The following is a 20,664-nucleotide window of genomic DNA, read 5'->3' on the forward strand; positions in this document are numbered from 1 at the left end:
ATCACAGAATCCCACAATTCTGATTTCCGTTCATGGCGGAGCTCCTCTTTTATCCGCAAGAATCCGACGATGAGGACATCGATACCCTGGTAACCGCACCCTACTGGTCGCACAACTTCTACGCGGAGGGCGAGTTTGAGGACTTTCCTCCGTCAGGTTTCTCGCCCGCTCGCTATGGAGACTTCTTCGGGAGGGACGAGAGCGAGGACGAGGACATTGAATACGATGTAGATGTTCGAGAGCCCCAGGTTCTCGGCTCGTGTTCACAATCGGTTTATTACAATGGGGAAGAGGAAGGCGAAGATCAGGTAAGTCTCGCTCTTGATTTGTTTGACCGGTCTCAGAACCACTTAATCTGTCCAATTCCGGATGCGAACATGGAGTTTCATACGATTAATGGTTCGAGTCTTAGGGTTTCGGGTGCACAGGATGGAAGTGATTATTCGAATTCGTTGGACCTAGGGTTCGAGTTGAATCTGGGTTCGGATAATGGCGGAGATGATTTCTTTGTACGGAAATCGGTTACTCAATCTGGGGAGTCTTCGGGAAACGGCCTACGGATTGTCGGGTTTGAATCTGATTCCGACGAGGAAGAGGAGCCGATCGCGGGGATTGGTTTGCTTTCGGATAGAGAGGGAGACGAGTCATCCGGCGGCGCGGAAGATCTCGGACTTCCCCTTTGTTGGGATTGTCTCCAGCTTGAGGACCGACGCGACCCAAACGAGGACTTTGAGTGGGAAGAAGTGGATGAAAGGGTTGACGAGCGGGAAGTCTTTAGTATGGTTATTGATCCAGATGATGAAAGATCTGTTTCGTCAGGATTACATTCTGATGAGAGTACGACCCACACCACGGTGGAAGCGACCCTCGACTGGGAAGTCCTTCTGGCCGTAAATAACTTGGATCGAACCCCCACAGCGGAAGAGGGGCCAGAAATTTTTTTGCCTGATCACGGGTATGACTTTATTAATACAACAGAATACGAAGTTTTATTTGGGCAATTTGCAGAACATGAAAATTCAACCAAGGGTAGTCCTCCAACCGCCAAATCTGTCATAGATAATCTCCCTTCAGTTCTTCTAACTGAAGAGGATGTGAGAAACAATAATACTCTTTGTGCTGTTTGTAAAGATGAAATTTCTCGAGAGGAGCAAGCTAAGAAGCTACCCTGCTCCCATCATTACCACGGGGAATGTATTATACCATGGTTGAAGATTACAAACTCATGCCCCGTCTGCCGCTTCGAATTGCCCACTGATGATCCAGATTACGAGAACTGGAAAATACAGAGAGGAGCGCGTCAGCCAACCCGAGATTCTCAATTCAGGTATGAACTGGAGGTTCTTCCGGAGCATCAGGCAGCTTTATGAGCTTCAATGTATAGGTAGTGTTTTTTTCTGTCGGGTCATTCTGATTTTGGGGGTAGTCACACTTTGATAAGAAGTCATCGGTTACTGATGTTTTTTGTTTCCATGAAGCCAGATCATTTTAGAAAATTGTGTAAAGGTATTAGAACAATTTGAATGTGGAAGAGAGAAGAGTGAATAAACCGGTTTAGACTTGTTGTTGGCTGGAACTTTAGCGAGTTAGCTAGTTCCAAGAAAATATCAAAGCAAGGAGTTTTGTTTATCCTGCTATATTTTTTGTTTTTTGGTATTTTTTACTTTCATGAATAAAGCATTATCCAATCTCTATCAGAAATCGGAATAATAAAGGTTCACAGGGGAACAGTACACCTTCAGCTTTTCCTGTATTTTTTCCCAAATAGATTGCTTGTCAGCTGGGTGATTTGATCTTGGATGGTTGAATTGTTGTTTTGGATATGAATTCTTTATTATGACCATTAGTGGATCTCATTTGTATTCCTTGTGTAATGGATAGTTGTGGTTTTCAGCAAAGGTTAGATATCATTGTGGAATCTTATTTTAAAAAATCGTTGTTGGAGGCTTGGAGCTGTCTTTTACTAATTTTCGACAAGTTTCTGTGATTGAGGTGTAATGTTGCAGACTCTTACAGAAATTTATCTGTATTGGAAACAGCAGGGATGGTAGAAACGCATATGGATTGTGTAAAACTATTTTCGTTCTTTTCTATTTGGTTGTAAAAGCAAGTTTGTCCTGCTCGTGTGGATAAAAAATAGAAGAAGATTATGAAATTTTATTATGTTAATTTTGTTTCTTTTCCTGCAGAAAAGATGAAATGCCTTTTTTTTCCTATTGATGTAGGAATCAATACAATCTCAATTCTACTAGAAGCCACAGTAAAATCTGATCACTTGATCACTTTCCAAATAACCTAAGCATCACCTCCTCAGGCTACTCTTTAAGAGCAAACTCATACATACATAGTTTACCGTGCGTCCAAATATATTCCACATGGAGGACAGAATCCTGGATTGTTGGCTTCAGCAAAACAATCAGCTTTGATGTAAAGTGGTCACGAACTTCCTTATTGAACGTATTACAGGGAGAGGATTCTCCAAATGGACCGCATGACCACAGTCTGGTATAATTGTAACTCTTGCATCATGTCCAATGCCAGGCTCTGGGTTAGAATTGATCGTATTGCACATCTGCTGAGCTATTTTCCTGAATTTCCTGTCCTCTTCTCCCACAACGAAAAGAAGATGCTTTTTACACTGCTTCAGGTCTTCCCACAATGACCTATAAAACATGGAGAGTAATTAAATGAGTTTACAAGCTATCTCACACAATGGCAAATCCGAGGGCAATCCATGATTCATCATTTGGCCATTTCCGATATTTGAGTGTCTGAATATAAAGAAACTTAGCTATCTTGTACAATGGCAAATCCAAGGGCAATCCATGATTCATTTGGCCCTTTCTGAAATTTGAGTGTCTGAACATAAGGAAACATTGATTCTCAAGACTATAATGAGAATTGTGTTGATCCTCAAGAATGTAATGAGAATTGTGATTACTATATCTAACCAGAAAAAGTAACCCTCATAGATTTACTTATGAGTTTTTGCCTCATTATGTGAAAATTGACAAAACCAGTTTCTACCTTATTTATGAGAGGCTTCATGCATACAAAATATAGAAAATGGCATGAATAACAACCAAATGTCTAATAATGAATGGGTTAGCCTCAAAACATTTGTCTAAATAGAAAAATGGCAGACTCAATTTCCACTGAAGCTGATGAACTGAGTCGCAGATACTTCAAGGCTAGGATGGGGTAAGAAAAAGCTGTAAACAAGCAGCAAACAACTTTAGCTGTATACAAGCTGCAACCAACTCTGCAGAATATGTAAATTGTTGGCTCACTTGTATACCAATTATAATTCTGTTGCTTAGATAGAGGGTAAAGCAAGTGAAAAAGAGAAAAACAGAGGGTGGAAAACAAGGTGAAAAGATGAGACAAACAATATCCAATCCCATAAGAGCAAATCACTCATGCAAATATCAAAAAGGTACAATTTCTAGTTAGAATGGCATTGCCACTTTGAAATGTAACATATGGAAATTTGAAAAATGAACATCAAGGAATGATAAAAAATAAATAAAAATAAAACAGCTTTCAATCCTTGAAAAGCAATACAGAAACATTAGGTCCATTTTCTTTCTTCAATATGTTATTTAGACTAACAAGAATCTGAATCTCCTAAAAGAGCATATAGGGAGAAAAACTTACGCCTGTCTCCCAAGGCTTAGGCAGGACAGAGACTTTGCAAGTCCATTCAGATCCTCATGCTGTCTCCGGCTGTTGATTATTTGTTCAAAATTTGGGTGTCTTCGCAAGCTGTCATACATAAGATGCTGTAACTAAAGAAATGAAGCTACAACTTGTCACTGTTTTTATAAATTGTTAATCTCAAAACCATTTATGTTTTCAAGTTAGAGCATACCAGTAATTTCCTTTTTCTTTCCACTTAGAGATTAGCTAGGAGATGTATACTCTAAGCATTACCATTAAAGTTATTTGATATGTCCTGTAATTAGCTATGCTTATTTTATGCAACTACTTGAGAGGGAGTGTCAAGATGTATTAGGAATAAATTAGGACATTTTGGTAAAAAACTATTGGGATTGAGCTCAGTTCTATCCTAAAATGACTAGCCACTTAGGAGGTCTACTGCTCAACATTAAAACCCACTAACACTTAGAAAATGTGTTTCAAGGGTATTTTTGTTATTTTACTGATGTAAAATCTACTCATAGTAGCCATATAGTATGTTAGGAAGTTCATCTACTAGTATGTCTTGTTTTCTAAACTTTCTATAGCTTTAAAGTGGATGAACTCATGTAATGAGGGGCATTATTGACTTGTTGCCCTCAGGTTCTACTTAAGTGATATAAAATGGAGTTAAGGGTTGAGTTCTCCCCCTAACATGTGCAGCCTCCGAATTTGCTCTTCTTCATTCCCTTCTTTCTCTCTCTATTCTTCCTTCCCTTCTCTTCTATTACTTCAATTTCATGTTTTCTCTACACACTTCTTATCTCTTATCAACGTGGGGCTATTCTTATTCAATATTTTCCCTTACACCCAGGCTTACACATAACATGCCTAAGATGTGACACAAACTCATGACAGAGCACAAACTGAGCCTGGGCCCAACCAGACATCTTGCTCTGATGTTACTTATGGGATGGAGCCCAATTCTATCCCAAAATGATTAGTCACTTTTTTTTTTTTTTGTTGTTGAAAAGAAGTGCATTAATTAAGGTCTGAAGGCATAGAAACAAACAAGGCAAAAGCTAAGAGAGGGGACACCTTACCATGAATGATTGGAGGGTATCCCCTCTTTAGCCAAGGAGTCAGCAAAACCATTAGTCAATCTCAGAAAATGGGACCAAACAAACAGGGGATAAAAGGTCCTGAATTTTTTTTTAAAAAAAGACCAATTATTCAATATTATAAGTAGCCACTTATGAAAACTACTACTCAACATTATGACCCAATAATATTTCTTAATTTTTTTTAATTTGGGACGATTCCCACTCAAGAAAAAACATATGCTTTCTTTTCAGGTATATGCATAAGGCCATAGTTGTAAAACTCTGCCTTACATAAGTGTTAATGGGACATTGGTCAAAGTCAACATTTCACACTGGTATACTGAAAATATATCGTGAAGCACAGGCTGGAAACCTAGACACTGATCCATGAACTGAGAGAATACTTTTTGACAGTGACAAAAACTAAAAGTATTAAATCTCATAATATTTAGTTTCAGTGAACTACGGTGATGGTGACAGTTCATGGTTATTAACGACCCATTATTTTCAAGTCTGTAACCTTCCAGCTTGTGCTCCTTAATAGTGGGTTATAATTTTAACTTTTTATATTTTAAATAAAAATACATGTTCTATAAATATTTGTTTCTTAGCTTTTTTATGAGCAACAGACAGATTACCTGTTCCACATATCTCCAGCATACCACATCTCCAAAAAGCACTCCAAACCACGTTTTCTGAGGTAGGTAGCCTTGGCATCATCTTGAGAAGCTCGAATTCTTTGTGCCACCTCATCTCTTAGACCTGGACTTCCTGAGATTATAACAGCTCCAGCAATCTTTGTCTACATAAAAAATGTAGTAAGTACCTAGATGCAGAAGAGTAAATCTAGTTCTGCATTCATCCTCAATATTGAATCAAGTCATTCGATTAGGTGGAGCTCTTGTTATTATAAAATGATAAAATTGTCCCTGCTAACATAATAAGGGACGTGAACATATCAACTATCCCAGAATTATTCAAAGGTGCAAACTACGGAATACATCCCCCAGCAAGCATGAAGTCACAAAGCTACCTTGTCACTGCAACGGAGGGCCATATAAAGGGCAAGCCTTGCTCCCATTGAATATCCAACCAGGATAATACTTTTTGGAGTCATGTCATTGACAACTTTATTCAAAATATCTGCCATAAGTTCTATTGTCAGGCTTAGCTCTCTTTCATTTTCATTGCCAACAAGTTCCTTAAGTTTTGACCTTCCATGGCCTGGAAGATTGACAGAGATGCACCGTGCACTGGCAGAAAGGCCCTTCATTATAGGAATCCAATCTTCTCCAGTCCCAAGAAAGCCATGCAGAAAAACAATTAACTTCTCCTGCAAAAAACCGAATAGCAGAAAAGAAAAAGGATCTCAGAAACTGGAACACAAAATTTAAACAAAAAAAGCACGAAATAGACCTTCCAGTAAACTCAACTTTTCTCAGCACTAAGAAACCTCAATTTTGAGTGGAAAAACAAAAGGGTCCTACAGAAAAAACCAGAAAAAATGCACGGAAGAAAAGAACAGATCACCAATCACACAAAATGAGATCTATTTGATGGGAGGGGGACGGAGAAGGGTTGGATGATGGATGGGGGTAAACAAAGAGAAGGCAGAGAACTGAGCCAAGCACACATGCAAAGAATAGGCAACTTGATTACACCCACAAGAAGGCACTATTGGCAAATTCTGTAGCTAAATGAACTTTCCGAGATGGCACAAGTGAAATTCAGGTTAATGAAATATATCTTGGACAACTATTAAGCTCGGGTAGATAAGAAGTAAGATAACAGAGAGAAGGAGAAGAAAGTAGTACAAAGGACAAAGAAGAAGAAGAAAGAAAAGAAGAATTTTGTGTATGTGGCTGAACCCACTCAACTAGGGTTCCATACTCAGCTTGCATGATTTCATTACTTTTATAGTCTTCAAAATACAAAGTTACTATACAGCCCCTGAGGCTACAAAAGGATATAGAGAGAAAAAATTAAAATTATGCTAATTGCTTATACATATTGTTGAATTTATGGAAAAGAGAAAACTTCATTGACTTGATGCAATCTAAGTACATGAACCCCTATTTATAATAGAGGAAAGTAGTAGAGTCCAATTACAATTAAACTACCCTTGTCCCAATTACACCCTAACTCTTAACACTCGAAGATAAGTCCTAACATAATTAAATAACTCAACATAACTAAAACACCTTTAAACTGAGACTCTTCAATGAGACCTCCTTTTGTGAGATTCTTGTAAAACTCCACCATATTAATTCTGGCTCTGTGAGACCTCTTACTGTGAGAGTCATGTAAGAGCCTTCCATATCTTCTCTTCAACACTCCCCCTCAAGCTAGGAGGTAATGGCAGTGATCCCAGCTTAAACCAAATAATAGAGATGTAGTAATAAGCTCCTCTATTAGTGTCTGAACACCGACTCTCAAAGGTAGAAATGGCTAATAAAACATAAGTCGAAACCAAATTCAAAGGATTTCAAACAAATATAGTGATAATAATCACTAAAGTCGGTAATGCCTGTCATTCACAAGACGACGATAAAAGACCCATAGGTACCAATAAAAAATCTCAATAAATTTACCCATATAAATAAAAGGGGCCAACCAAAGCAATGCTTCAAAAGGGTTTGGCCAAAGGGTAAGTGAGAGTCAAATAAAGAATGGTAAGAGTAAGTCTGCCAAATAACAATAACATGATAATGGGAATCAAAGGAAGATAAGATGATGGAGCCACAATGTTCTTTATTCAAATCTTCATCAGAATAACCAATGATGACAATAGTCAACAACCGAGGGGTCTTTCTATAATAATGTCTCAGTCAAAGAGACACAATAGCAACAACGGATATGGGCCCATGCCCAAATAACACGTACCAAATAATGAAAGTCCTTAATAAGGACACATGAAATAATCTGTTGTGAGTCCATCCCTGAATAAGGGAAGCTTCCATACTTCTGATATCAATATCTCCAAAAATATAACTTAGAATCACAAACAGTTTGTTGATAAAAAAACTAGACTCAAATATCTTTAATTTGATAACAAATTTGACATAAAAACTTTCGTTCCTGAATCTTTTATGATCTTTTGATTCTCTTTTTCTGTATCAAAACCCTTGCCGACTCCAATGCGAATATCTCCTTAAAATATAGATTAGATTGATATGAAATTTTCTCCTTCTAAAACTAGACTTCAATACCTTTCATCCAGGTATAATTTCTGTTCATAAAATATACTTCTTTTGAGAAAAATAAGTTGATAGATTTCGGAATCTATAATCTGGCCAAACTAAGTCTCTTTCTTCTTTGGCCATTGACCATTGACTCTCCTAAGATCAACATCTCCATCTAGAAAATTCAGATTGAGAATTGGTTGAATAAGTAAGAAAATAGACATAGATATTTCTTTGGATATATAGTTCTCTGTGTAAAGTCTCATTCTTGATTGCATAAGCTGCCTCGAAAGTTGAAGTTTTTTGCTGTTGCTCGAACCTCTCTTGCAATCTGACTTTTGCTGCTTCAAATATTGATTTCTCTTTGTAGAAACTCTGATTGCCAAAATTCGTTTTTCGTGGGAAAGTAGACTCGAATATCTTTCTGTCAATATATAATATGCAATATTAAAAGCTCAGTATAGAGGTGAAAACGCAAAGCAAACAACGGGTACAGGGACTGAAAAGAGAAAAAAAAGATAAATACGAACCTAAACTGCTAGAGATAATAGATCAGAAAAACTATTATGGAAAAGAGAAAACTTCATTGACTTGATGTAGTTTGAGTACATGAACCCCTATTTATAATAGAGGAAAGTAGTAGAGTCCAATTACAATTAAACTACCCTTGTCCCAATTATACCCAAACTCTAATACTTGGAGATGAGTCTGTTAAGCACCCAGTCAATACTACCCAAAAGACCGGTCTGTTAGGAGTGGAAGGCATAGGTACTTAACCCCATGACCATAACAGTACACCCTGCCCGCCCGAGCCAACGACCATGGCACCAATAACACAACAACGAGAGCCGGATCAGGATCCCATAATCCCTTACGACCAAACGCCAGGGGAGTGCGGTCGCCCTGCACACGCGGGGACTCGAACGCAGGACGTAGTGCCTGCTCTGATACCAAATGTTAAGTACCTAGCCAATACTACCCAAAAGACCGGTCTGTTAGGAGCGGAAGGCATAGGTACTTAACCCCAGGACCATAACAGAGTCCTAGCATAATTAAATAACTCAACATAAATAGAAGACTAACATAACTAAACCACCTTTAAACTGAGACTCCTCTGTGAGACTTCTGTAAAACTTCACCCTATTCATTTTGGCTCTATGAGACTTCTTATTGTGAGATTCATGTAAGAGTCTTCCATATCTTCTCTTCAACACATAAAATAATGCAACTTTTCTAACAACTTGGTCTTTAGTCCTCACATGAGTAGCTATTTTTTCAATAACAACTTGGTCTTTGATAAAGTGGCAATCTACTTCAATATGTTTAATAAGTTCATAGAATACTGAATTGTTATCAATAAAATAGATACCTAATTATCACAATTCATCACCACGGACAAAGCCACCTGGAAACCGAATTCACTCAAGATACGGTACATAAAATGAGTTCACATGCAATATAGGCACATGTCTATATTTGGGCTCAGCACATAGATTTAGACAACACATTTTGTTTTTTACTTTTCTAAGTGACCAGGTTGCATCCTTACAAAGGTGCAAAAACCAGATGTAGACTTCCTATCTTAGAGCTAGCATAATCTAAATCAAAATAGCCTAGAACTTTTGTATTACCATTGCATTTGTATAGCAGTCCCTTAATTGGTCCTCCCTTTAAGTAGCGAAGGATTCTAAGTATTGCATCCATATGAACCCTCTGAGGACTTTCCATGAATGTAATCACTATCCCCTCATTGTTGCTATGACATACATAGAGGTGTAAATGGTACACGGATGAAACAAAGTTAGGCTTAATTCGTATACCGTTTTGATTACCATTCCGGTATTTCTATATCTGTTCCATTCGATCATTTTTAAGGCATTCCAATTCCTTTTATTTACCTGGTTAACAACCAGGCAAACAAGTAAAAAATAAAAAAATAGTAAAAATTAATAAAATTCTTAAAACTTAGAAAAACACAATAACATGTTTATAATGTCAGAAGACAATAAAAAGTCATATAAAAACATACATAATAAGGTCCCCCTACATATGACCTCTTTATTTGCTTCGTTTTGTAGCTTGACCCTTACTGACTGCAACCTTACATGAAGATCAGGTTGACATGAAATTTACTCCTTCTGAAACTAGATTTCAATAGTTTTCATTAAAGTGTAATATTTCTTCACAAAATATACTTCTTTTGAGAAAAAGAATCTGATAGATGTCGGACTCTGTAATTTGGCCGAACTGAGTATTCTTCCTTCTTTGGCATGACCATTGACTCTTCTGATATTGATATCTCCCTCTAAATACCCAGATTGAGAATTGATTTGATAGATAAGAAAATGCACTTACAAATCTTTCTTTTAACACATAATTCTTCATATAAAGTCTCGTTCTTGATGGCATAAAACACTTCGAAAGTTAAATTTTTCTGCTGCTACTCGAACCTCTCTTGTAGTCTAACCTTTTCTGCTTCAAATATCGATTTTTCTTTGTAAAAAACTCCGATTGATAAAATTCGTTTTGCTCTGGAAAGTAGACTCAAAGATCTTTCCGTCAATATATAATTTACAATATGAAAAGTTTAGTATGGAGGTACGAAGACCAAGGAAACAATTGGTACAAGGACATGATAGAAAGAAAAAAGGCAAAACACGAAACTAAACTCTAGAGATGATAAACCAGAAAAGGATCACATTATCTCTATCGGTTGACCGGGTCAACTCACATAACCAACTCTTATACCATGTTGAATTTTTGGAAAAGAGAAACTTCATTGATTTATTGTAATTTGAGTACAATGAACTTCTATTTATAATAGAGGAAGCAAGTAGATTCTAATTACAATTAAACTACCATTGTCCCATTGACCCCCAAAGTCAAACACTAAAATATAAGTCCTACAACAATTGAACATAAGTAGAAGACTAATGTAACTAAAATAACTAAAACACCTTTAACTGAAACTCTTTTGTGAGACTTACTCTTGTGAGACTCCTGTAAGACCCATCATACTAATTCTGGCTTTGTGAGACTTCTTGCTGTGAGACTCCTGTAAAAATCTTCTATACCTGCTCTTCTATAGATGTATTTCCTCCTTATGCAAGTTGGTTAGTCCAAATTGGTTTAGCATATTTTCCCCAACACTTTTGTGAGAAATGATTGGTTTTTCTACAATTTATACATAGCACATGATCTGATTAACCTCTTCTTGTACTTCCTCTTGGGTATCTTCCAAGACCTCTCCAACCACTTCCTCTTCCAAATGAGCCATATTGCTAATAATTCTCCCCCTTATTGCCAACAATTGAAACTGCTGGTCTTGCTCTTGTAAGATTGGCCACAGCATCTTCAAAGGTAGGCTTGTTTATTTGTGCCAATATTTGGGCTTGTAAAGCTTTGTAGTTTGGACCAATTGCATGTAACAACTGTGTGATTTAATCTCTTCTTTTTGTCTTTCAAGGCAGTTCTACCAGTTTCAAGAGGATAAAACTTTGAAATCTGTTGCCAAATTGCCTCTAGTTCACCCACAAATTGTAGAAGTGGTGGTTTGTCATCTCTTTTTATAGTGTAAAATTTTGTATACAGCTAGTATATCCTAGAGAACTTTTTCTTGAGAGAATCATTTCTTGAGAGCAGTCCATATATCATAGGCAGTTTCACAAAATATAACTCAGTTGCTTGTGTGTGCCTCCTTGCTACTCAAAAGCCTAGACATAACTTGCAAATTTCCAGCCTTCCAATCTGAGGTAATATTAGAAGGTGGTTCTTCATAAATATATTTTTCTTTCTTCTGAGCTCCAATGTAGATCTCTGTTGCTGGGGCCCACAAAATATAGTTCTCCCCTTGGAGTTTAACAGTTGTAACTCTCATCCTTGTCTAATGAATTCTCTAAACCAACCATAGGATTTATAACATCTCCTTCAGCCAATCTTACACTCCTTGTATTAGACATGAAAAGAAAACTATCAAAGGGACTCAAATTCCAGTAACAAACCTCTCATACACACATACAAGGCATAACTATTTCAAATAATCTCAACATACGTTAACAACTCAATGTGGCATCCAAATTATTCAACAGCAACGTGAGTGCATGAGTAACCAAGAAGATTACTAGAGCAGCGACTCTCCACATAAAACACGAATGTGCATGCATCATAAACTCCAAGTAAATACCTACTTCAGTAAGGACTCTACAACTCATAAATATACTGGACAAAACACCCAGCAAGAGAAAGACTAACTTAAATTCTTCAATCCCAGATAACTAGCAACTCGGCCGTAGTCTTCTGCCTCAGACCTGTGAAATTTTTCCTTCTCGGTTCACCTTCTTTTTATGTGATATCAGCTCTCTTCATTAGAACAAGGATCTGCTACTTATATTATCTGAATCTCTCCACGAGAATCCACAAGTATGAGTTGTAGAGTCTAGAATGAGTATATATCTGAAATGAAATTCTCCATGCTTCCACAAGTTCAGGTCAATGAAATATAACTTGGATAGTTATTAAGTTTGGGTAGATAAGGTAACATAAGAGAAAGAAGAAGATAGAAAAGACAGAGAAGGAAGAAGTAGTGCAAAGGACGAAGAAGAAGAACAGAGAAAAGAATTTCGTGTATGTGGCTGAACCCACTCAACTAGGGTTCCATGCACAGCTAGTCTGATTTCATTACTTCTATAGTCTCAAAAATATAATTACTATCCTACCCTAGAGGCAAAAAAGGATATAAAGAGAGAAAATTATAGTTACGCTCATAGCTTTTATACATAAAATAATGCTACTTTTTTCTTTTTTTAGAAAGGGTGATTTTATTAACAACAAAACAAAGGCAACAAAAACTCAAGGGAGCAAATCCTTTATAACAAGGGATTGGAGGGAAGCTCCCCACTTAGCACGAACATCAGCAACAGAATTGGCAGATCTACTTTTTTCACAGTAAGGCTGGTAGTTTTGTACAAAATTAACCCAATGAAGGTCAGATGCACTACCTCCTAATAGCTAACAATTCAAAGAATACCCCACAAGAAGAGTGCAATAAGGCTTACCTGAACATCTGCTCCAGTGTCCCAAACTTCAAGCACACAAGTGACATCCACACAGTCAACTTTTACTTGGTATATCTGAACATCTTTGTCATGGTAACTTCTCTGTATTACTTCACTATTAATCTGAACGCTTTGGAGAAGGCAAGCTGCTTCATGTACTGAGGCTTCTACCGTCTCACTGTGTGGATGCAAACAAATCTTGAGAGGAGTAATCACATCCTCCTTAAGCCATCGGTAAGTTCCAAGTCCATGAGCTACAGTTGAGATCTTTTCTTTCTTCATTTTGCACAAATCTGCATTTTGCTGTTCAAGATAGTGAGCAAACTGTACATAGGTAGCTAAACTAAGACTACTTTCGAATGTCCCACTAATCACAGCCATTTTGCCATGTTGCTGTGCCCATCTGGCCATTAATGCTGCATTTTCAAAACCTCCAATGATACTTGGTTTGATTACCTAAATCGAAGCATATGCAAAACATCAATATGAAGGCAAGTCAGTTAAAGCTGATGATACAGATACAGTTTCTTTTAACTCACAATTGCAACTATTCCTGGATGCGTAAACTCTGCCAGTTTATCAAGAGGGTCTTCTCTTATATTATCAATAGTTTCATCCAATGCTGCAGGTACACCAGTTTCCTCACAGAACCTGATAATATCATCTTCAAACTGCAAGGGTTCCTGAAAGATACATGCACTGGGATGATTTTAACATCAAAGAAAAATCTCAAATCTGATTAGTCTATGCTAGCAGAAACTGCAGAATGTGAACCAAAGGTGAAAAGACACCATATAGATCATTTGTTTCTATCCTAAGCACCAGGAATCAACTTCTAGTAAACTCAGAGCCGTGCCCATCCCAACAGACAGTTAAGGTCATAAAATGCTATTGCCATAAATGCAAGACATTATGCTAAATTTCAAAGTCAGTACTCCTGAAATGAAACATGAAAATTGTATGATAGTCAAAGCCGTTTCTAAAAATAAAAGTACATTAAAATACCTCAATATATTGCAGGTCGTAACATTTTACTTGAGATCCAAATTGCACAGCTTCTGCATATGTCCATTTTTTATTTGCATCAACACGAAGTTTGATGTGGTAACTGACTTTCTCTCTAATTTCTTTAACAACAGAAACATCATCATCGGGATTTCCTCTGCGTCCAACCTGAAATACAAGCAGTAGTTGATGGCTCATCTATTTCTGAAATGCCTCTGAAACTTGTAAACATAGTTACTAGACATTCTTTGTGGTGATGGAAAACCGTTTTAGAAACTCTAGTTTAAGGAATCCATAGAAGAATTGGCACCCTTAACCTTATTTGTCATTTTTTGTCCTCAATATATTAAAAAAATTAAAATAAAGGGTAATTGAATCTTAACAGATTGAACATAACTACCTTTATGATTCTAATTGTACATTCACATCAAGAAATTATCACATATAAGAGACCGTGTATGGAAATACCCTAAAGTTACAACCACTATATATCAATAATATTTCTTCAAATTAATTGTGAAAGTGTTAGAAAATATACTGATGGATTTATTTTTATTCCTTTCCTTCCAGAGAGCCCAAGGGATATGACCCGCACAGTAGGAGATAAGCAATTTACCGAGCTTGGGGAGCCGAGAGCTGACAAGCAACTAGATCATCGAAGGGAGATCGCGAGAGACACAGTAGTGGATCCCAATTTTGTGAAAGAGGCTAGCCCAGACCGACTGGGCAAAGCTGCAATGGAGGAGCACATGAGTGGCGCTTTCCAGTGAGTTATGGCAAAAGGGGCAAAATAGGTCGGAAACATGAGTCCTGCACCGAAGCAAGACATCGGAAGTGAGGATCTTATTCCAACAAGTGCACCAAACAAAGAATCTGGTGCGAGGCAGGGCTTGAAGAGACCAAACAACAATAGTTGGGTGGTGGGGCAGAAAGGCATCATAACCCATCAAGCGGTTGTAGGCGGAAGCAACAGTAAAGAAGCCCTTGGGCTAGAGCGTCCACATAAGCGCATCAGGAATGGAAGGTCTTATTGTAATATTGGCGAGCTCCGAATGAATGTGGGAAGCCTCCAAGGCCTCAGTGTCAGTAAGGCTTCTGCGAAAGTGGAGATTCCAGTCACCCGGATGACACCAAAATTCAGCAAGAGAGGCTCGGGAGAGAGTAATAGGATTCCAGCAACGACTTATTACCCAACCACCAATCCAACCAAAATTTGGTGCGGAGACCATCTCCGGGGAAGCACTTAACCTCAGCCCAAAAATGGGGAAGAAGCAGGAAGATTTTCTTCCAAATAGGTGAGAGTTTGTACCATCTACCCCCAGCCAGCCACCAACCATTACACTTATCAGCTTTGGCAGCCACCAAGGAGTGCCAGATCAGCGAAGGAGAAGTGTTGGAGCACTAGAACCATTTGAGAAGATACATAGAATTGGTGCTTGAGATGCTCCCGATGCCGAGGCAGCCAAGGGCCAAATGTTTGTAGATATCGGACCAATTCACCAGATGATACTTCCTCTCCCATTGGGGCCACCCCAAAGGAAGCGCCGCTTGAGGAATTCCAATCTGCTGGCCACGACAGCAGGGGAGTGGAATAGAAAGAGGTAATAGCTTGGAATTCCATGAAGACAAGATTTATTAAGGGTGAGCTTGCCGACCTTCTAAAGGAATTTTCTCCACCAAGTGGCAAGCTGACCCTCCATCCGATCAATGACAGAGTTTAGCCTCATTGCCAAGATTCTCAAAATGATCATATAAGGTCCTGAGATCAAGCTTATCAGTCTAAAGTCTTTTGCAGTGTTTGTATCAACTTTCTTTGCTACCAAACCGATGAAAGAAGCTCCCAAGTTTTGGAATGCAATACTGCTCTTGTAGAAGTCATTCACCATATCAATGATATCATTTTTCAACAAAACCCATCGGATTTGTAGATGTCTAGTGTAGGTATGTTAGGTTTCTCCGAGGGGGGTTGGGGCTGAAGTAGGAAGAAAGTTGCAGCGAGTAACAACAAATAGACGTCACTGAAAGCCATCACTAGTAGCTGGTATATAGATCCTCACCAAGATTTGCTTGCTGCGGTAGTGGACGGACTTTAAATCTAGGTTGCAGCTTTGGTAGAACGCAAAGAAGCTGATATGTGTATCATGTACCCAGAGATCACGGATGCATGGGAAAGAGTTGCCGATGTTGATGGTTTGCTTCAGCTATAGGATGAGATGAAATCAGACAGAGAAATAAAAGGGGTGGCGGATGAACAACATCTTTGTTCTTGTTCTGGTAAAAAATTTGAATCCAGCTTCTCCTTGACATCTAAAATTGCCAATCCTAAGAGAAGTTTCCGCATACCTAAAAAATCTCAATCTGCTGGCCTTGTTCTGGCCACTATGAATCCTTCTCGCCTTTTTGTTTCGCACAATTTTCCATCATCCCTCAGTGTCCTAGTCCTCCAGCACTTCATCACCAGCATCAGCTCTAGGTAGTTTCCACTGCATCACCTCTCTATGCTCTAGACCTCTCGCTCTCTCACTCTCTCTGGATTTTCTCCCATTCGCTCGCTCTCCCACTCCCTCTCCTTTTCGCTCCCTTATGACAACTTTTAGCAAAAAAATATAAAACAACAGAAAATGAAAAATAAAAAAAGGAACAATCCCGCATTGACAAAAACTAAAAAGTGTTATTGGGTTATAATGTTGAGTAAAAGACTTCTTAAGTGGCTAGTCATTTTAGAATAGAATCGAGTTTAATCAAAAGGTGGTATCAGAGCAAGAAGCTTAGGCCCGGTTGTGCTTCATTGTGACGCTTTGTTCATGTCTTAGGCCCATTATGTGTAAGCCTGTGAAGGGGAGTGTTGATTAGGAATAATCCCACATTGATAAGTTAAGAAGTGCTAGTGGGTTATAATATTTAGCAATAGACTTCCTATGTGGTTAGTCATTTTGGAATAAAACCGAGCTCTATCCAACATAAAGTATGAATTTTTATTAAAAAATAAAATAAAATTGTGACTTTGCAAATATGATGTCAATATCAATATGTGAGTACATGAAAAGCAATAATTATTCCTTATTATCAAATACAAAAATTATTCACCCCTTTTACCTTCAGCTTTATTGTGGTGAACCCTTCATCAACTAGATGAGCAACAACATGAGCAACCTCCTTGGGTGAACCACTAGAATCAACAAGAGCACATATCTGTACTCTCCCATCAGTCCCTACCATCTCATCCGCTGAAGACGTGTGTGTCTCAGAACCTAAAAGTAAATCTGACAAACTGGAACCTTGTCTTGCAGCTAAAGCATTAAGAACAGCCATCTCCAGTCCACTCCTCACACTGGGAAATATTGAACAAGGCTAGAAAAGACAGAAAATTTATTAGCAATAAAGGATTGAGGCCTATGAAAGACACAAAGTATTAGCAAATTAACAAAACTATCCTTTTTCTTGAAAAAGAATAACACTTTCCTTTTAATAGCAGATAAGTTCGTTTACCAGAATTCCTAAGCTTCTCGATATCCAAGAGGCAAAAGAACCCCTGAGTAGAGGTAGATAACAATTTATTGGAGCTCCTTGTATCACATGAAGAAGATACTTTAGTTGCTCTTCAACATCTGTCAAGTCCTCTTTATGGATTTCAATGGGAGCAACCTGTTCCAATAGTTAAATAAATGCATTCCCTCCTTGCAATATCTTGTCTTTTTTTGTTCCTTTCCTTTTTATCTTGTTGAAAAAAAATCTTAATAACACAAATTTTAGATGGATCATAAGCATGAAAGAGAAGTGGAAATCATGGAAGAACATGATGCAAATGCAATTGAAAAGATAATGAAAGATGTTATCCAAACAAGGAGCACTTTATCCTCAGATAAAAATAACAAGCAATGGATAGATCTGGACTTTCTTCCATTCTCTAAACTTATCTCTACGCTAGTAAACCTAACTGAGTGGAATAACATCTCTAAGTTTACTTGTCAAATTACTTTTTTTGCACATGAAACCAAATGATGAATAGACTCATCAATTCTTCCACTTACCAACTGTAAATGAAATTTAACCTATATATTCAAAGAAATTTAAAAAAGTATCACATATCAAAAACCATACCAAAATTAGCTAAAGCACCAAACCTTTATCAGTTAAGCAAAATGGCCACACAATGATTGAATCAATGATGACATCCAAAATCAGAGCTAATAAAAGATACAAAAAGATCTGATGGGGTCCCCACAACATGATACAGTGAAGCAACTGGTTAAGGAAGAGAGTGCAACAACTCCTGAGTGAGAGTAATATGCTTCTTGTGCCTAATATGCAATTGAAATCAAATACCAGGAAAGATTAAAAATGCCCTAAAAGTTCTATGCTTTTTTTAAACTAAAAGATACATACTTATGATCAAGTGACTTTCTTTTTGGTATGTATGAAAATCAATATTGATTTCATAATAGCTGCTCCAGCCATAGACTTGAAAAAACATTAAGACCTTTTACAAAAAGTAAGCAGATTCACAATACTTTCCAAATGAGTTCTAGTAACCAAAACAAGTTTCCAAGAAATGCTCTAACCTCACCACATCCTACACTTCCATCTTCCAGGGATAAAGAGATAATGAACCCTTCTCTGTAGATACCTTCAGATATATTACTGACTGTAGCTGAAGTAAGAGGAGCACAGAGCTGAATGCTGTAAAGACACCGTATATTCATAACTTATCATGTGTCCTAGCAAAGAATTTTTTTTGGTAATCTTAATGCAAGAAATATTTCACGCCAGATTCTTCAATGAGGCAACAGCATTTAGTCAAACTCTTTCCCAATTTATCATTAATGTTTTGACCCTTACCGGTAAAGAGAGTATCTCATTCTGTCAATTTTGCAAAGAAGGGCACTATCACTGACATGGATTGGAAATGAAAGCATTCTAAGTAGGCTCAGCGTGTGATCTGCTGCTTGCATAGCAGATTCTGCTAAAACCCTGAAAATAGAAAATGTAAAAGGCCAAATTAGAGGGAATTATACTAAACTGAAAACAGAGTAAATGTGTACCATTCACCCTCCTAGACTCTATCAACCAAGTTGGTAGGACCCGTTATATCCAAATTTCCATACCACTAAAATCAGTTTTTACTCTCAAACATATCATTTTTTTTTACTTGGCAAAGTATTATTCAAGTAATCAATGCATAATCATATATGAGGGGGAAAGGAGAAGCACCCTCAAAACTATTATAATCCACACAAAAAAAAAAAGTTGAAAACATAGTAAACCTGATATACCTGTGGAAAGCAGCATTATTCTCAATACAACTTTCAACTTCTATTAAGCAATCTGTCTGTGCCTGCTGAGATATATACAATGCATTTTGGAGTTCCTTTTTTGTCCGAACTTTTAAATGCTTCACACTACAAGGAAAAGCAATGAAAAAGTAATAAATGCATTTTAGATACAGTTTTATTTGTATTTTCACTTTAACAGAAACAACGGAGTTAGCTGGATACACTGACTAGGATTTGAAAGTATTTGAAACCACAGTTTCATTTGTAATTTAACATCTGATACAGTAGGAAATCTAAGTCAATGTTTTCTAGGGAACATGCAATTTCCTTTTGAAGATCTCCTTATAAACCATACATAAATACTTTACCCAAATCGTTGAAATCTATATTAATCTTAGAAAGTAGTAAAAAGGCCTAACACATCTCATTCAATACAGTAACAGCATACACCAAATGAATAAGATAAATCATCCTTTACCTATGTGCCTCGCACAACTTGCGAACAGATATATCATGTGATGTGTAAAAGTATTTGTGCATAACACTCTTTTCTGTTTTTTCTGCTAAAGGAAGAAGGCTGAAAATTGCACCACCATGGTTATTTAAAACCAGGATTGTCATAGGTTTTCTCCGAGTCCTTCAAGCAAACAACATCTGAGTATAAGATGTAAGAAATTAAACAAGAAATGTACTCATCATCAGCGAACTGTAGAAATAATGAAATATAGAGGAATAGATAGTCAGAAAATGAAAAAGGCAGCAGAACTAAAAAATACATATGTTTTACAACTCAATTTTTTTAATATGATTTTACAACTCAATTGAAACATAGAAATAGAATGATAATGTTAAGGTTAACAAAGGCAACCACCTTTGTGAGGATTGTATTACTGATGTCGGATTTAGATGGATCAATATGATATCGCAAAGTTTGGATTACACACTCTCATAGCTTTCACTCATTTTTGCAAGGATTAAAGAGTATGAGTGAAGCAACATATTAGTCCTCTCAACGTTTGGTTATAATGCTTACTTGACGTAGTGCATAGCTCTAATGTTGAAGAAGTTGCTGAAAACTATGAGGATAGACTAAGCCATTCTAAATCATTGAAAGTTTATGAAAGAAGTGGAAAAGAAAAGAGGAAGATTGAAAGGCCGTAATTTACTTCTTTATTTTTTTTTTAAAGTCACTTTTTAGAGAATTACTCTGTTTTTTTTGTGAATCCGCTTGGTTTAGTTTAATGTTTCTGAAACAATGCTTAAATAGATTTGTATAGCTGCGTGAGAATAGAAAAAGAAGAAGATTGAACGGAAGGAAGAGCCTGAAGAAAACTCGTGAAAGGCTTAAAAGTTTTTAACCTTTTTCTACAGTTCGTGCTCTCTTATTTATCTAAGACTAGGTTTTACA

General features: G+C 37.2%; 2 protein-coding genes across 6 annotated transcripts in view; one reads left to right on the forward strand and one right to left on the reverse strand.

Annotated features, from left to right (window-relative positions):
* Positions 1 to 11: 11 nt before the first annotated feature.
* On the forward strand, positions 12 to 2,040 carry LOC137941233 (E3 ubiquitin-protein ligase CIP8). Of its 2 annotated transcripts, none has more exons than XM_068786553.1 (2): positions 12 to 308; positions 429 to 2,040. In XM_068786553.1, the coding sequence occupies exons 1-2, from the start codon at positions 33 to 35 to the stop codon at positions 1,368 to 1,370; spliced, it is 1,218 nt and encodes a 405-aa protein (XP_068642654.1). In that variant the 5' UTR covers positions 12 to 32; the 3' UTR covers positions 1,371 to 2,040. The 2 variants fall into 2 exon arrangements, with proteins under 2 accessions (XP_068642654.1, XP_068642655.1); XM_068786554.1 differs by having other exon boundaries at positions 240 to 308; positions 413 to 2,040.
* A 143-nt stretch (positions 2,041 to 2,183) lies between these two features.
* LOC137940552 (protein PHYLLO, chloroplastic) overlaps positions 2,184 to 20,664 on the reverse strand; it is a 63,906-nt gene continuing 45,425 nt past the window's right edge. For 2 of the 4 annotated variants that reach the window (XM_068785675.1, XM_068785674.1), the window contains exons 16-28: positions 19,735 to 19,893; positions 19,257 to 19,382; positions 18,823 to 18,954; positions 18,546 to 18,663; positions 17,473 to 17,628; positions 17,080 to 17,334; positions 13,984 to 14,151; positions 13,518 to 13,661; positions 12,979 to 13,434; positions 5,776 to 6,075; positions 5,381 to 5,544; positions 3,658 to 3,765; positions 2,184 to 2,663 (exon numbers count right to left, since the gene is read on the reverse strand). In XM_068785675.1, coding sequence (XP_068641776.1) covers positions 2,417 to 2,663; positions 3,658 to 3,765; positions 5,381 to 5,544; positions 5,776 to 6,075; positions 12,979 to 13,434; positions 13,518 to 13,661; positions 13,984 to 14,151; positions 17,080 to 17,334; positions 17,473 to 17,628; positions 18,546 to 18,663; positions 18,823 to 18,954; positions 19,257 to 19,382; positions 19,735 to 19,893 — 2,533 coding nt within the window. In that variant the 3' untranslated portion in view covers positions 2,184 to 2,416. Of the gene's footprint in view, positions 2,664 to 3,657; positions 3,789 to 5,380; positions 5,545 to 5,775; positions 6,076 to 12,978; positions 13,435 to 13,517; positions 13,662 to 13,983; positions 14,152 to 17,079; positions 17,335 to 17,472; positions 17,629 to 18,545; positions 18,664 to 18,822; positions 18,955 to 19,256; positions 19,383 to 19,734; positions 19,894 to 20,664 lie in introns of all 4 variants that reach the window. The other 2 variants (XM_068785676.1, XR_011110335.1) reach the window with 2 other exon arrangements.

This window comes from Aristolochia californica, unplaced genomic scaffold (genome assembly GCF_029961685.1).
Source record: "Aristolochia californica isolate CCGP_79_NKW_82.1479 unplaced genomic scaffold, dmAriCali1.0.hap1 SCAF_9, whole genome shotgun sequence".
Lineage (NCBI taxonomy): Eukaryota > Viridiplantae > Streptophyta > Magnoliopsida > Piperales > Aristolochiaceae > Aristolochia > Aristolochia californica.

Coding starts and splice junctions, on each gene's coding strand:
- LOC137941233 (XM_068786553.1), top strand. CDS start 33: ATGGCGGAGCTCCTCTTTTATCCGCAAGAATCCGACGATGAGGACATC. Junction 309..428: donor AAGAGGAAGGCGAAGATCAG/GTAAGTCTCGCT, acceptor TCGGGTGCACAG/GATGGAAGTGATTATTCGAA.